The sequence below is a fragment of the Panthera onca genome, chromosome D3, assembly GCF_046562875.1.
Source record: "Panthera onca isolate mPanOnc1 chromosome D3, mPanOnc1 haplotype 2, whole genome shotgun sequence".
In the NCBI taxonomy this organism is placed as follows: Eukaryota; Metazoa; Chordata; class Mammalia; order Carnivora; family Felidae; genus Panthera; species Panthera onca.
The window spans coordinates 27,507,387-27,524,805 of NC_138350.1; the positions used below are offsets into that span (position 1 = coordinate 27,507,387).

The window sequence follows — 17,419 nt, forward strand, 5'->3', positions numbered from 1 at the left end:
ATTATTCAAAAGATAAAACAGACTTACCATACGACCCAGAAATTCCATCCCCAGGCATATACACAAGAGCAATGAAAACACGTCCACACAACTTATATATGCGCATTTATGGCAGCATTATTCATAACAGTCAAAAGGTAGAAACTATCACTGATCAATGGACGAATAAAATGTGGTATATCCATACCATAGAGTCTTATTTGCAAGAAAAAGTAAGGAAATTTCTTCATGTTGCAACATGGATGAACCTTGAGAACACTAGCCTAAGTGAAAGGAGTCAGTTATAAAAGGACATGTATTGTTCAATCCCGTTTATACGAAGTGTCCAAAATAGCAAATCTATGAAGACAGAAAGTAGATTAGTGGTTGCCTAGGGCTCAGAGAGATGGGAGATTTGGGAGGTGATGGTTAAGGGGAATGGGGGGCTTCTTTCTGATGCAACGAATATGTTCTAAAATTAGGTAGTGGTGATATTTGCACAACCTTGTAAATATACTAAAAGCCACTGAATTGTACACATTAAATGGGTGGATTATATGGTGTACGAATTATAACTCAGTAAAGCTATTTAAAAAAAGTATGTCAGGGAACAGGGCAGGAAACCCCAGAAAGCAGACCCCTACATTTTTTAACACTGCACAGCAACAGAAGTGGCAGTTCTCTGAAGTTAGAAAGCTGTCTGAATCATGCCTCCTCTGAAAGTCAGGGAAGCTAAATTTACACACAAAAAATGAGAAACAGACAAGGAGCAAGGTCAAATCCTCTCAAAGTTACTATCAGAAAAAAGGGAATAGGGAGAATAGCATACCTATATCAATAATGCAAGTACTCTAGAAAGATGTGCCCCCAGAAGGTCAACACTGTGATGTTCTATTTCAAAGCAAGCTCAGACACATTAAAAACAAAATATAAAATGAGACATCTCAGGAAATGAAATAAAAAAATTAGAAATGAGGCAAATAATTGATAAATGAAGATTAAACTAGAAAAAAACTCACAAGAATGAATAAACACCACAAATAATGACTGAAGAGGTCAAGGAGGTAAAAAACGATTAAAAATCAAAAAGGAGAAGGAAAGGGTTTGAGAGGAAGATGGACAGGAAATGTGTCACATGCTCCCCTGGTGGACTGCAATTACTTCCTGCAGGACACAGTCACCCCCATGCCCCTGGGGTTCCTGTGACTTGCCTCCTTGAAGAGTATTAGGATGAGGAATAGTGGCCCACTACCTGGAGAGACTGTCCAAAGCCTGGATGAAGTTATCTGTCCCTGAGCCGTCCTTCTCGGGACTCTCCATCAGTGACATGGTGGCAAAGACCACGTCACTGGCCAGGAACTTATGCTTGAACCCGAAGTGAATGCTGAAAGTCTGCACGCGCATGTCCTTCATCCTGCAATGGGAGCAAGCAACATGGCTGATATCCCTGTGTGCATGTGGGAGTGCTCTCAAGTTGTGGGTGAGCTCTCACTGCCAGGCCAGGCCAGCAGATGTACGGCTGTCTCTCCCTGGCCCCTGCTAATGCACAAGGCAAGACCACTGTGGTCCAAGAATGGAGGGGGGGAGAAGACCTGACATAATAGCCCTGTAACCTGGGGCACTGAGTGCCTTGTCCAAAGCTGTCCTATTGGTTGGGGGAAAGAGCAGAGATGTGTGTGCAGCCCCTCCCATGTCCCAGGATGCTAGAAGCAGCCACAGGACCCTCTAGGCAGAGCGTGCCTGAACCTGGCCTCAGGGGGCCCTTCCCACAGCTATTTCCTGTGTCCAGTCAGGGATAGACCAGGTTGACCTAGAGGTCTACACCTCAGCCCCAGGATGTAAGGACCCGGACTTCTCTAGACCTGGACCTACTTTTAAACCAAAGAGAACTCAAAACTTTGGGAAAGATTAGACAGGTCATATTTGCTTGTGTATTCTTGTTTTTGCATTATTTTAGGTTAAAGCTGAAGCCTGAACAAAGCTTAACGCCGAAAAACATGTGTTTACCCAAATTTATTTGCAGACTCTTCGATCATCTCCCGCAAATTCTCCTTCAAGGAGACATCCATGGACTGGAACTTCTGCTTCACCTGTTTCAAGGGGAGGCTGGAAAGATGACAAGCACCAGTCACATGAGTAACCTGGCTTCAGATGGAGGTCACCAAGCACCAGTGGGACTGAGAGCACTCTACAAGGAGTCCCAGTGCTCATGAGAGGGGTCTTCATATGTAGGCCTTTGGGCAATATTCTGGGGTCTCCGAGTGAGACACTTCAGGTAGAAACAGGCAGCCTCTGAATGTTGGTCACAACCAAGGGGAGGGACCTTTCCCCTGGTGGGAGGAGTGGGGGGCCTCTGGGCCAAGGTGGTCACTCACCCCACGTCTGCAAGGAACTCCTGGAGACGCTTCTGCCCATGCACAGACCAGAGCTTGAACCTGGCTGCAGTGTAGCATGTGTTGCATAGGCTGTCATGGAGGGACCAGTGCTGGTAGAGTGCCAGGCGGAGGCTGGGCCCAGTCAAGGAGGCAGTGGCTGGCCAGTGACCCGTGGCTTGGGCAGTGCACGGCCCTACCCATCCCCAGAGAGCCTGCCTGCACAACCAGTTACACCTCCTTAGCTTCATTTGACCCATATGGAGAGCTTATAAGGGGGTGTCTGCACACCATTATCACTGTTGGACAGACGGGGAAACTGAGGCGCAGGGGTTCTGAGAGTCTAGGTACTGTGGTGACAGAGACAGTCCTCATGGCTACACAGGGCAGTCCATGCTGTCATCACATCTGCTCCCTGCATGCTACACCTAGCTTGGCCCTCTCCCACACCCGCCTCTCTGCTGGACCCCCCTGAACAAAACCCCCTCTTCTTAAACACACTGTTTACTGCCAGTGGGGCTGTGAGCATGGCTGTGTGTGAGGGTGATCCTGTCCCCACCCCATTGTGTGCCCCTTCTTCCCGGTCCCAAGGGTCTAAGCAGGATGTCAGGCTGGTTCTGCCTGCCTCCCAGTGTCATGCTGGTACCCTGACACCATTTCTGCCAACACATCTGCCCTTGAGGCTTAGCTCTGACCACATGGTGGGCTCTGTCCTCAGTGCTGCCCAGCCTGATGGCTGGGACCTGATCCCTGGACATCCTGTGTCAGGCCCTGGTGGGCTCTCCAATCCTGGGAGCTCAGATGCCTCACATTTAACACGTCTTCCTAGACATGACCTTCTACTCACCTATCCAAATCCACATTTATTGGTCCCCATCCATCCCAGCAGGCATAGGACAGCATCATTCCCGCCATCACTACCTACCACTGAAGCAGCAGGCCCCAGCCCTGCCTTATACCTATGGCTGCCAGTCTGTATCCCTGCAACCAGCAGTCCAGGGACCTTTTAAGCATAAAGAATTGAACTCAACAACCTCCTCAACCTCCCACTGCCCTGGGCTCTCTGACCTTCAGACTCCACTCATCTCTCCAGTCCCTTCCTCAGGGCCTTTGCACAGCCACGGTCTTGGCCCAGGCTGTCCTCCCTCCCACCCCGTGTGTCTGAGTCTCAGCCTGAGATGTGGCCCCCCCCCCAAGGGCCTTTCCTGAGTATTGCCACCCAACAACCCCCTGGTTACTCCATCAATGCCCCACCTTCTTATGGAACATTTGTGCTCTGTAATCACATGCTGGCTTACTGCTTCCTGACGGGCTTGGCAAGAGTCTGCGCTCATCATTAAACTGCCCGCACTGCACAGATAGGCCCTGCAACACACCAGGCCTACAATGAGCCGTAAATAAATAGATGATGCTTCTGAACACAGCACTGGCATTTAGGAGCCAAAGCCATACAGAAGAGCCAGGACAGAGTCCACTCCCCAGTACCTGGTGCTTTGCCGAGCCTGGAGAGCACACCAGGGCCCCTTTCTCAAAGCCTCTAGTTTCATCCACTGCCTGCCTGGGTACACAGTAGACACAGCAGTACAATCCAGGCCTGCGACTCCACAGCCACAACCACACCACCCCCAGGGGGATGTGGGCTGGGCTTGCAGAGGTGATAAAGTGGTGTGTGGCTGAGCAAAACTGAGGGCAGGGGGGTGCTGCCTGTGCTTGGCCGGCCTGAACAACAAGGATACTCATACTCGAAGGAGATCCGTGTACAGTCCACAGAGAGGGAGTTCTCCTCATCCTCATTCCGGTGGTTGTGCCGAGACACATGGCGCTGCAGGATGCCAACGTCCGTTACGTACTTCATCCTGGAATGAAAGCACTGCCAGCCGCCTGGGTGGATGCCTTCCTCCCTCACGTGCAGCCAGGCCACGTGGCTTCCCTCCTTCCCTCGGGGGACCCCCCTCACAGGCTAAGGGGCTAGCCCACCATATAGGCTGTTCCTGTCAGGATGAGGAAGGTCCACCACCTCTGCAAAGCCAAATGCAGCTGTGGCACCAGGGCCTTGGCAGCTAGGTTCTAAGCCCTTCCTCCACGACGAGGATCCAGGGGGCATGTGAGTAGACAGAGCTGGGAGGGGTGGGCTCTGGCCGCAGCCCCTGCCCCCTTGCACTCTCCTCTGGGTGGCAGCTGTCCTGCCCTTACTTATTTGAGGCCTCCTGAGGGCAGGCACTGCAGGAGGCCAAAGCCCTGTCCAGCAGTCACAGTCAAGTGGACGGACTACATAGTGACAGTAGTCCACAGCAAAGGGTATGGATCCTCTCAAGCACAGCAGGAGAGGGCAGACCCCAGTCCAGATCCACCTGCAGATGGCCACTGAGCAGGACAGTGACAGTGGAGCCTCATGTGAGGGGCTGCCATAGGCCAGGGACAGTGCCTGGCACTGCACACAACGCATGCCATCTTTAAGAGAGAAGGGGGAACAAGGCCCAGCAAGGTATCCACGCCTGTGAGACTCAGAACCCTCCTGGTCCCTAGGCTACACCATATGACTCAGGTGGGCAGAGTGGGGTGGAGAGGCAGGGAATGGGGGTGCTGGGGCCTCTGTAAACTGCACAAGGAGTGTCCTTGGACAGGGTTAGGGTAGGGGTCCCTGTCAATTGTCTTAGAGTCCTCACCTGATGGCCACCAGAATGCGGATGAGAGGGGGTGCTGGCACCCCATGCTTCCCAGGTATCTCTATTCTGGGGCAGCCCTTCAGCTCTCCATCAGGAGTGATGAGGAGCACTAAAGCCCGCTCACCAAGGGGCAAAAGAGAATTCGGCTCCATGCCAGCCCTCCTGGCAGTCCTTGCCAGCCTTCCCCTTGCCGTTGAGATCACATCCACCCTCCCTGGTAGGACTCCTGGGGTCCTCACCTCCTCCTCCCAGAGCCCCCATGTCTACCTTGCAAGGACCACATGGAGAGCCAGGATACTGAGCTCCCTCCTCTCACCTCTGGCTCCACCTGCTGGGCTCCCCGAGGGTGGATGAAGCATCCATACAAGGCCTAGTTCTAAGCCCTTCCTCGGTGACAAGGATCCAGGCCTAAGGCCAGCCCCCTCCTCATCAGGGCTCTGCCACCCATCTTCCCACTGCAAAACTGGGCTGCAGCCAGGCCATGCACATGGCCACAGCACAGGCCAACCTCTGACAGCCTGAGTGCATCCTTACTGGGTGATCTTGTCTTGCACCCACTGGTCCGTTAGTCCAACGATGGCCCACCTGGAAGAGAAGAGTGCAACAAAGCTCACAGGAGCATGGCCTGGCCAGGCCCACCACCCGACAGTCTCTCCTCTGCAGGGTAGAAGGTTATGGAGCCAACTCAGGGCTCCCAGCATAGCAGCACAGCAGTGGGAACTTCTGGTGCACAGGAGGGAGCTCTCCCAGGGCAAGGATGGCAGGCCTGACGTGGTCTCTGGGAGCTGGCTGACCCCAACACTCTCCACCCTCATCTTTCTGGAGCAGAGCTGCAGCAGACTCGGTGCTCAGTTGCTGGTGGGTCCTGGTGTGTCACTCCACCCCCAAGCCCCTCATGTCACCTGCCCCTCTGCAATATGGCTTACACCACAACAGACCCTCATCAAGTCCATGTCTGTTGTCCTGGTATGAAGTGGCAGGACATAGAGTCACAGAATTTAGGCCTCTTAAGAGCCTTCCAAGGTCCTGTCTCTAAGCTCATCTTTTGTGGATGAGATGATGGAGGCCCAAGCTGGCCTGACCTCCCCAAGGACCATGGCCAGCCCATGGCAGAAGGAACCAGGACCTCAGGTATTACCCTCTGTCAGTCCCCAGGCAGCGTCCTTCAATAACCCCCTCTGGGACCAGAGCCAAGAATAGTCAAAGATGCTGGGAGCAGTAAGATGGAGAGGCCCTGGAAGGTTCATGTGGGGGCAGGACATTCGAGCACCCCACCATATCTGTTAGTGCAGTGAGTCCCTTCTCAGAAGGTCTTCTTCAAAACATGCCACCATGGGGCGTCTTCCCAAGCCCACCCTTTCCTCCTTCCAACCTTCCCATGCATATATTTTGTATCAGATTATTTTGCATTTGTTCTTGTGCTATATCTGGAGTTTTCTGGAGGCATTTCAAGGGGGCATATTCTGACATCAATGCTAAACTGGAGGTACTTGTTGTGAGTGGGCCGTCAAGGGTGCCCCCAAGCACATAGCAGGGAGTGCAGGTGAGGCTAAGAGAGCTGAACCTGAGGATGGCAGGTAGGCATCTGCTCAGGGTGATGACAGAGCACCCTGGGGCCTAGATGTAACCAGGGCTTTGGTCCTGCCCCAGCCCCCGGCTGTCGTAAAACCCTGATTCAGCAAAGACCATTACAAGCCCCACCACGGGCTCAGGCCTGGAAAGAATATCCCCTCCTCATCTTGTAGTGGAGAAAACCAGAACTAGAGCAGAGGACCGAGGGGGTGGAGCAGGCCGGACCTGTATTTTCTTTCCTCAGACTCTGGGTTTAGTTTTTAAACCAACCTGTGTACAGCACCCCAATGTGCTGGGTGCTCCTGCTTGCAGCCAGTGCAGCAAACTCAGAGGTGGGCTAAGGGTTATTCCTGTACCAGATTTCACAGCACGCCAGGGAAGCAAAGCTGCCTGACAAGGGCTGCCATATTCAAATCTCCCACTCCTACTGTCACCTGAATTTACGAGGCAGCAAGGCTGAGTGGTAGGGTGGGAAGGTTAGAGCTGCACTCAGGCCCCACCCCCTGACCCTCTGCACCCAACAATGCTCCCTACATTTCCCCTAGGAGTTTGTATGCAGACAAAAGCCTCAAAGGAAGAAAACCAGGGCTATGCCTATTCCCAGAAAGGGGTTGTGTCCAATGTTCCTGGTGGGGACCACACAGTGATGTCTTCTTCCAGACCCTGTTCTCACTGTGGAAGGACAGAGCTACTTGGAGAAGGAAGCCCCACATAGCACTGGTCTTGACTGGGGCCTACATACCACAGCATGTCGTTCAAGTCTTTTGACATCATCCACGCCAGGTCAAACATCACCATGGCTGACTGAAAGAAAGAAAGAAGCCTGAGGTCCAAAGCAGCTGTGCTCCTAGGCAGGGTGTGCACCAGGGCTGGGTTGTCCAGGATCCCAGCCAAGCCCCTAAAGATCGAAGGTATTCCCAGCTAGGGAAGGAAGCATGGGTGGATTCCAGGCCAAACCAAGGGAGGAAGACAGAGGAACTCAAGTCATCTGCATGGTCTCCTCTGCTAACTAGTCATTTCTATGTACATACTTCATCATGCAAGGGAGAACACCTGAGTACAGCACTGTGCTAGTGCCTCTACACATCTCACTGGGTCCCTCAGTGATACCTGGGGAGGCAATGAAGCCAGGAGGTTAGGGACCTTTGTCCACACACTCCTCCTGGCTGGCTGGCAGGCTTACACACACTCTCAGGAAGGCTGGATGAAGCAGGGCCTTGGTTCTCATTACCTGGTCGTTAAAGAGGAAGGGTGCTTCCGGACCTCTGTGAGGAAGATCTTTCTAACAGGGCTGTCTGCAGACAGAAGCAACTAACTCCCTGTGAGCATAGTCTGGGTTTTGGTAGGAGACAACAAGGGGTATCAGTGTCTGACCAGAAGATTCTAAAGTCCCATTGGCTGTGCGATGCTGGGCTGCCCACCAGAGAGGATTTCCAAGGGAATGATTCACAAATCTGGAGGGAGCTGGGCGACTGCTGCCCCACCCACCTCCCACTGCTTGGAATTTTCCATGTGCTGGGGCAGAGCAGAGAGGGAAAAAGATGATCTTTCAAAGGACAATGAGACCTTGATACTAAAAGGGATACTGGAAATATGGCACTCAGAGTTCAAGGTCCCAGGGCCAAATGCTAACACTGAACACATATTTTACTGGAAACTAATTTTCTAGGGATCCTTACAGCCTTGAGCTCTGCTCAACAGTACCAGAGTCAGGGGCACCCGGGTGGCACAGTTGGTTAAGCGTCCGACTCTTGATCTCGGCTCAGGTCATAATCTCACAGTTCATGAGTTCAAGCCCCGCATCAAGGTCTGCACTGATGATGCAGAGTCTGCTGAGGATTCTCTCTCCTTCTCTCTGCCCCTCCCCTGCTTGTGCATGCTTTCTCTCAAAATAAGTAAACAAACTTAAAAAAAAAAAATTTTTTTTTAATAAATTAAACAAAACAAAGCAAAAAAATACCTGCCACAGTCAACACAGGTTTTCCATGTGAAATTCTGTTCCATAACACATGCAGTGATGGGCCTTGGTAATTATAAACACAGACTTGTTCTGTATTTTTGATGGTGAACAAAAATAATAGCTGTTGTCCTTTGGGCACCTATTGGGTGTGCAGGATCATCCTAACAACTGCCTCTGAAATGAGGGCTGTTCTCTTCCTTTTATGGAGGAACAAAAGTTTAAGTCTCAGAGAGGCTGCCCCCCACATGCCCTAGGTCACACAGCAGAAGTTGTGAGGCTCAGATTCAAATCAGGCTTTTATGGTTCTAAAAAATTTTTTTTTTAACGTTTATTTTTGAGACAGAGAGAGAGCATAAACGGGGGAGGGGCAGAGAGCGAGTGAGACACAGAATCTGAAACAGGCTCCAGGCTCTGAGCTGTCAGCACAGAGCCCGACGCGGGGCTCAAACTCATGGACCGCGAGATCATGATCTGGACCGAAGTTGGACATCTAACCACCTGAGCTACCCAGGCACCCCAGGCTTTTGTGGTTCTAAAACATATGCTCATTTCTCCTCATGTTTTAGGTCACTGACCCTTGAGTCAGAACTTTATGGTGAAGTACACCTATTCGTACATACCGACGTCCCGTGATATTCATACTGTTCATAGTCAAAGAGGATGTCTCTTCTGTAATGACATAAAATGCAGTTCTTCAACAGGAAGCAGTACAAGGAAGACAAACATTTGGAAAATGCTAAAACTTGACAGTAATCAAAGAAACACATTAAGTCACAGTACTCTTTGTATTCGCTTATGGACTGTTTCAGAGTACACATGTGCAATGCAGGAAAGGGAGCAATATTGACATAAAAGGCTTGTGGCAATGAAAGAAGTAAAATGGCATAGAATAATCTTAGAATCCCACTTTTATCCTAAGACAACAATTCAAAGGAACAAGCAAGACAACACTATGTGCACAAACACAATTGTTCATTGCAGCCTTATTTGTCATGGCAAAATACCAGAAGTAACCTCCAGTTTGAAAAGGAGATTGGCCATATAAGTATAATGCAAGTCATAAAAGTGTTGGAACTATCAAAAATGGTTAGATTAAGTAAAAACAATGCAAAATTAGGTGCGTGTTATGATCACATAAAAAATACACAAGTATGGATACCCCAGGAAGATTGATTCAAAGCCAGAATCTCTTCCAATCATTGAATATGGATTATATTCACTTTCCTTTTCATTGCACTTCCCGAAATATATTTTCATTGTCCTTTCATGAGGGAGTAGCCAAGTACAACGCCCTCAGCTGGAACAGCAGAGACTTTCAGGGACTGGATCAAGTAAGGAATACTCAACTCAATGGCACTGTGGCACGGTCACCTCAAGCTACAATAATCTTTCCATTTTTTTATTTTAGAGTGCTTCAATTTTTTTTTAATATTTATTTACTTTTAAGAGAAAGAGAATCAGCGCATGAGTGGAGGAAGGGCAGAGACAGAGGGAGACACAGAATTCGAAGCAGGTTCCAGACTCTGAGCTGTCAGCACAGAGCCTAAAGTGGGGCTTGAACAAATGAACAGTGAGATCGTGACCTGAGCTGAAGTCAGACGCTTACCGACTGAGCCACACAGGTGCCCCTGGAGCACTTCAATTTTTTAATTTGCAATGTGAAGAGGAATTATAGATAATTCAGTTTTCTTCTCATTCACATTTTCTATGAAAACTTTTATACAATTAGCATCTATCTCATTTAGGAAGAACTTACAAATAAAACTATATCTGGAAAAACAACAAAAATAAAAGACAAGAGGCTGTTATCCCTAACAGAGAGCAGAAGACCTCTGAGCCCAGTCCTGCCACTTGTAAGACCACAGCATGATACAGAGGGGATCCAGAGCTCTTCTCCGATACAGGGAACACATGCTCACTCCTGGAGCCACCAGCCCAGAGACTCTAAACTAACTGAATTGGGGGTGCCTGGGGTGGCTCAGTCGGTTAAGCATCCAACTCTTGATTTTGGCTCAGGTCATAATCTCATGATTCATGAGATTGAGCCCTGCAATGACAGCGCAGAGCCTGCTTGGAATTCTCCCTCTCTCTGCCCCTCCCCTGGTCACAGGCACTCTCAATCTCTTTCTCTCTGTCTAAATGTATTGTCCTCAAATGCAAAAAAAAAAAAAAAAAGAAAGTATCTAGTCGCCATGGAAAACATAGGTATCCCAGAGGGATTGCAGACTCCATGGCACAGGGTGCTGCTTGAAGTACACACTCACCTCCGGGCCTCCCACTCTCTTCGCTGCCTCCTCTTCATGGTTTGTGCCACTATCTCCTGACGTAGGGACAAAGAGAACAAAAGGTTGAGCAAATAGGGGAGGCTGGGTGGCTCAGTTGGTTAAGCATCTGACTCCAGCTCAGGTCATGTTCTTAGAACTTGTGAGTTCGAGCTCCACATCAGGCTCTGTAGTCAGAGCCTGGAGACTGCTTCGGATTCTGTGTCCCCCTCTCGGTCCCTCCCCTGCTCATGTGCTATCTCTCTCTCTCTCTCCTTCAAAATAAGCATTAAAAAAAAAGTTGAGCAAATAAGCCAGGAATGTACTCCTGTAGCCCGAGAAGGTTCCAATCAGGCAGAAGCCACTGGACATGGACCCCTGAGGGAAAACATGGGTCATTCATTCCCATGTCCTGAGCTCAGCCTGGTCCTAGAGAAGAGAAGAACTGAAGTGGGGGATGATTGAGACCTCTCTAGCCCACTGGCACTACAGACACCATATGGTGGACAGAAGCAGATGCTTCCCCAGTGCCTGCTCAGGCTACACTCTGTCCATGTGCTCCGTCTGTCCACTCCAGCCTTCCATCATCCCCATCACTGTGTGATCCAGAAGTGCATAGCTACTTCATACTGGCTTCCCCGCCAGATCACTAAGCACTAATGTTACCAATATCCTTCCACGTACCAGCCACTGGGGTTTTTTTTTGTTTTGTTTTTGTTTTGTTTTGTTTTGTTTTGCTTATAGATCCTAGACTTGGAGCTGAAGAAGTCAGCAACCTGGAAACCCCAACAGGCACAGAGAAAAAAAGTCCTCAACAAAAGCCAAAGGATCCTAAAGAGCAGCCTTGAAAGACAGAAAACTTTTAGACAATGATTGGTCTAATCCAGCCACCACGACCAAAAACTGTGGCCCCACCCCTATCCACTTGGCAAAGACGAAGTAGAAGCCTAGACTCTCACCCTGGTGAATACCTCCCACCTGTAACACTTCCACCTTTCACTTGTAACATCTCTCAACATGCTCACTGGGGTGGTATCAGAAGAGGCCAAGTAGTGAGCCTAGAACTTTCTTGCCCAGTGGTAACAAGGAGCCACTCTTCTTGGTGGTTAATGGAGGTCAAGTGGAGAATCTTTAACTTCTATCTCCACCTGGCTATAAAGAGACATGCTGCCCACCTGCTCCTTTGCCAGAATGATGTCAGAGAAAGCAGGTAACACAGAAGGCTTAATTAAGATCCAGAGTCTCAAAACATAAAATAAAATGTCCAGGTTTCATTTGAAAAGCACTCATCACACCAAGAGCCAGGAAAATCTCAAATTGAACACCAAAACAGGAAATCCATAAATGTTAACTCAAAGATGACAAAGATGTGAGAATTATCTGACAAAAATTTTTAAAGCAGCCATCACAAAAATGCTTCAATGAGTAATTAAAAACACAGTTGAAACAAAAGAAAAAAATAGGAAGCTTTAGTAAATAAATAGAAAAATGAAGAAGAACCAAAATGAAATTTAAAACTGAAAATTACAACAACTGAAATAGAAACTCAGTAGAGGGGCTCAAGAGCAAAATGGAGGAACAGAGGAAAGAACCAGCAGATACGATGATAGAAAATATCCAGTCTGATTAATAGAGGGGTAAATGGACTGGAAAAACAAACAAACAAACAAACAAACAGTAACATGTGAACCTACAACAAAAGACCTAACTTTCCTGTCATTGGTGCCCTGGAAGGAGAGGAAAACAAAAGGGTGAAAACACCCTGGAATAAATAATGTCTGAAAACAAAGAAATCTAGCTCAAAATCTGGCAAGAGATATAAACCTACAGATTCAAGAAGCTGACTGAATCCCAATAGGTTAAACCCAAAGAAATCCACACCAAGACACATCGTAATTAAACTTCTGAATATTAGAGCCCCCATTTTTTTTTTTTTAAATCTCAAAAAAAGCAAGAGAAAAATGACATCTTATGTATAGGATAAAACAGTATGAATGCCAGCAGATTTCTCACTAGAAACCACAGGGGCCAGAAGTAGCATAACATTTTCAAGCACTGACCAAAAACAGCTGTTAACCCCAAATCCCATACCCTGTGAAAATATCTTTCAGGAATGAAGGGAAAAGTCAAGAAATTCTCAGGAAAAGGAATACTAAGAGAATTTACTGCCAGCAGAGTGCCTCTAAAAAAAGTTAAAGGACTTTCTGTAAATAGAAAGAAAATGACAAAAGAAAAAACCTTGGAACATCAGGATGGAAGGAAGAACGGGTAAATACAATAGGCTTTCCTTATCCTCTTGAGTTTTAGAATAGAATCATGTTTGATTGTTGAAGCAAAATTTATACCATTGTATGAGGTGGATCTAAATGTACACAGAGAATATAAGAAACTCACATAAACAGAGAAGAGTAAGGGAAGTAAAGGAAGGTAACGTTTCCACATTTATAGCCTGTTGTCTCTAAATCTCTGAGTGTACACTCTTATTAATAAAAATATTTCTGAGAATATATCTTGAATCCACGTATATTTACAAATCATGAAGATTTAAATACCGTTGAGGTAGTCTCAAAGGGCTAACTTACCAAAATCAAATATGTAGCCCTAAACTTGGATTACAGAAAACACAAGGATAGAGGAGCAAGTAAAAGTACTCCACAAACAAGTGATAAATACTAGACAACTGGATTGGCCTCCAATGTCATTCAAAACACAACAGAAAAAAAAAGAAAAAACAAAAAGAGTGGGGTCCTGGTCTAGGTGAAAAGACAATTAAGAGGGGTGTCTGGCTGGCTCAGTCAGAGAAGCGTGACTCTTGATCTCAGGGTCATAAGTTCCAGCCCCATGTTGGGTGTAGATATCACTTTATTAAAAAAAAAAAAAAAAAAAAAAAAGACAAGAGAAATAGCTAAACGCAAATGTGCCAGCCCTGGTTGGATGACACTTCAGAAACAAAAGCAGCTGCAAAATCTATTCTGGGGAACAAGTGAAATTTGAATATGGGTTGAATATTAGAGGACACCGTTAACTGCTTACATACAATAATGGTATTGCATTTATAGAGGAGAATGATCTTAGAAGATGAGTTTTTTTGTTTTGTTTTTTAACATTTATTTATTTTTGAGAAACAGAGAGAGACAGAGCATGAGCAGGGGAGGGGCAGAGAGAGAGAGGGAGACCCAGAATCCGAAGCAGGCTCCAAGCTGTCAGCAGAGCCAGATGCGGGGCTCGAACTAACCGCGAGTTCATGACCTGAGCAGAAGTCAGACGCTTAACCGACTGAGCCACCCAGGTGCCCTGAAGATGAGTTTTAAAGTCTATTTATTTAGGGGCATCTGGGTGGCTCACTATTTATTTAGGGGCATCTGGGTGGCTCAGTCAGTTAAACATCCAACTCTTGATTTCAGCTAAGGTCATGATCTCACAGTTTGTGTGATCGAGCCCCTCATTGGGTTCTGTGCGGACAGTGTGCAGCCTGCTTTGGATTCTCTTTCTCCCTCTTTTTCTGCCCCTCCCCTGCTCGCATACAGGCATGCTCTCTCTCTCTCTCTCTCTCTCTCTCTCTCAAAATAAATAAATAAACACTTTAAAAAGTAGATAAAGCTTATTTATTTTGAGAGAGAGAATGCATGTGCCTGGGGGCGGTGGGGGACAGAAAGAGAAGGAAAGAGACAGAATTCCAAGCAGACTCCACACTGTCAGCACAGAGCCCAATGAGGGCTTGAACCAACAACCTGCAAGATCATGACTTGAGCTGAAATCAAAAGTCAGATGTTTACGTGACCAAGCAACTTAGGTCCCCCTGCAACTTATTCTCAAATGATTAAGCAAAAGAAAAAAATATACATATATATACATATATATATATATATATATATATATATATATATAAAAGAAGGCAAATATGGCAAAATGTGACAAATGTGCAAAATTGTTGAATCTATATGAAAGGTATACGGGCATTCATTGTACTATCCTTTCAAGTGTTGTATACATCAAAAATTTTTTTAAAATAAAAAGTCGGTGGGAAATTATGCATGTTACACATGCATAATTATGCATGTGAATATCATAGAAAGCATTCACAAACTCAGATTCTAAATAGATGCATTAAGCATGTCAATGGAGGCTCTGACATGTTCTGTTCTGACATCTCATCAAGACCAACGACATTCTCTTTACTGACAAACCCTCCCGTCAGTTCTAGCCTGCCTGTTCTTCCCTCAGGGCCCTTGTGTCTGGGTACACTGCACTGGATGTACCTTCTAGGGATATTCTTGGTTCTTTCCTTCCTCATTCAGGTCAAGTGTCCATAGCCACCTTCATAAAAGCAGCCCATTCCCTGTCCAGCCCCTTACCTTGCTTTATTTTTCCTGATATGACACAGCTCTCCACCTGAAACCATCCTTGACCTGTGCTCATTCCTGATATCTCCCCCAATGGAAAAGAAGCTTTGTGAAGACAGGAATTTGTTCTCTCCCAGAGACACCAGGGCCTTACTGACACCTGGCACAGAGTAGGTGCTGAAATATATTTATTAGTCGGGATGGAGAATTCTAAGACTATTATCTGCAGAACGTGAATGTTTCCAAAGAAAATCCCCCAGATACTGATATTTGGAGCCTGATGAAAAGCAGTTCTTTAATAGTTAAAAGAATGCTACAACAAAAAGGAGCTTTAGATAACAAAAAAAGAGCTGTTAGAAATCAAAGATTAGAAGATAAAGACCAGATGTTGGCCAGAGAGTGGAACAGATAAAGAGCTAGACAAGATGAAAGAGAATCTAAGAATGTATCTGAGGTCTCTGATCAGACTACACAAAACTCTAGAGAAAGGATGGCTCAAAGGCAGGAAAGGTAAGGAGAAAACACTCCTACCTTTACAGGACACACCCCTCAGATGGACAGAGTGTACTGAATATCCCCAAAATGGCTCAAAAGAGCTCTGCTAAAGCACCTTATTGGGAAATGTCAGGCCAAGGATGAAACATTCCAGAGGCAAATTTCAGCATGGACACCCAGGACTGGGAATCAGAGGGCATCAGCTTCTTCCACAGCACTGAACACTAGAATAAAACATGGCCCTATTAGAGGAACAACCGCCTCCCACCTTTAATTTTCCATGTAGCAGAAGCCACCAGTGTTGGGCAGGCCACTTCTGTTGGCCAGGCCCCAGATCGGGTAAGCATCTCAGACCCAAGACTCACGAGGCTCAAACAACTCTAATCTTTGCACACAAGATGCTTCCCCTGGAATCACCACTGGAGACTGAGCCTGGCTGAGGGCCATAGATCCATGTCGTTCCTTCATGGTGACTGCAGAGAATCCGGAGGGGAGTGGAGAAGGGAGAGGATGTTTATGCTATTTATCGTTTCTCTGTATTGCTGCCTTTGTTTTTTTAATGTTTATTTACTTTGAGAGAGAGAGAGAGCATGAGCAAGCATATGAGCAGGGGAAGGGTAGAGAGAGGGAGAGAGAATCCCAAGCAGGCTCTGTACTGTCAGCGCAGAGCCCAACACGGGGCTTGAACCCACAAACTGCAACCCCACGACCTGAGCTGAAATCAAGAGTTGGATGTTTAACTGACTGAGCCACCCAGGTGTCACTTTCTGTATTGCTCAGCAAAGAGCTGAGCTATCCTAAGTTTCATTTCATCTGATGAAATTCTACTGTATAGACAAGGATGTCAAAGCTCAGAGAAGTTCACTAGCCCGCCTGAAGCCACGCAGCCAGGGGATAGCAGAGTCTAGGGTCAATACCAGTGCCTGCTGAATCCCAGCCACCCCTGGACCCCGAAGTCTCCAGCCTGAGCTCTGACCTCTGGGAACGACGTTACTCAAGACGGTGGTGAGGCCAAAACCCACCTCTTCTAACCGTGTGCGCTTCACAGAAGGCTCTGACCCATTGTCACTTTCATTTCCTGAATGCTCTTCACCTTCTTCTTCATCCCTGAAGATATCATCATAGGCAGGAATTTCAAGATCATCATCTTGTTTAATGAGTAGTTTGATCTAAGATTAAAACAAAAAGCAATCAAGGCTCTCTTCTCTCATTGACAGAAAACTCTCCATTACATGTTTTCTCTTACAGAATCTTATTTCCCAATGAGCTGACTCATTAAGGTTTCTGTACAAAGAGCCACTTGAGAATTTCAGACTTCTCAAACATTTTCTTGCTTTCATTTCCTCTCAGAGGCATTGGAGTTGCACCACGCGATATGCAAACATTCCAAAAATTAAAAAACTATCCAGTCATGTAAATCTGGGGAAAAAAGACTCCCTCTCATGCCACACTCCAAGCAAACAAAATGAACACCCCACAACTTGGACTCTGAGAGAAGACAGGGAGGTGTGCGACCCCTAAGGGAGTAAAACTGCTGTCTCTAAAAGCAGTTCCAGGCTGACTTCACTTAGAGTGGTCCTTCACATGAGAACATCAGGGCCAACACTTTGATAACATGGGTGGGATCAACTCAGAGAATGGTTAGGTGGCTGTCCTGTGCCAGGCTCCATGTTTGCTGCTGGGGGTTCAAAGAGGAAGCACAGCATGGCCATGTTAGGCTAACAGTGGTCTCTTACACTATTGTCTTGTTGGTCCTCACACTACCCTTTGG

The 17,419-nt window shown here is 47.2% G+C and overlaps 1 protein-coding gene across 3 annotated transcripts in view; it reads right to left on the minus strand.

Moving 5' to 3' along the window:
* Positions 1 to 17,419, minus strand: part of CDC45 (cell division cycle 45) — a 33,584-nt gene that overhangs the window by 12,659 nt on the left and 3,506 nt on the right. For 2 of the 3 annotated variants that reach the window (XR_009604215.2, XM_060612981.2), the window contains exons 6-14: positions 16,671 to 16,817; positions 10,814 to 10,869; positions 9,170 to 9,218; positions 7,332 to 7,393; positions 5,552 to 5,602; positions 4,088 to 4,207; positions 2,355 to 2,486; positions 1,987 to 2,085; positions 1,232 to 1,393 (exon numbers count right to left, since the gene is read on the minus strand). Coding sequence is in view for 2 of the 3 variants with exons in the window: in XM_060612981.2 (XP_060468964.2) it covers positions 1,232 to 1,393; positions 1,987 to 2,085; positions 2,355 to 2,486; positions 4,088 to 4,207; positions 5,552 to 5,602; positions 7,332 to 7,393; positions 9,170 to 9,218; positions 10,814 to 10,869; positions 16,671 to 16,817 (878 nt within the window). In the remaining variant the exon portion in view is untranslated. The remainder of the gene's footprint in view (positions 1 to 1,231; positions 1,394 to 1,986; positions 2,086 to 2,354; positions 2,487 to 4,087; positions 4,208 to 5,551; positions 5,603 to 7,331; positions 7,394 to 9,169; positions 9,219 to 10,813; positions 10,870 to 16,670; positions 16,818 to 17,419) is intronic. The other variant, XM_060612984.2, reaches the window with a different exon arrangement.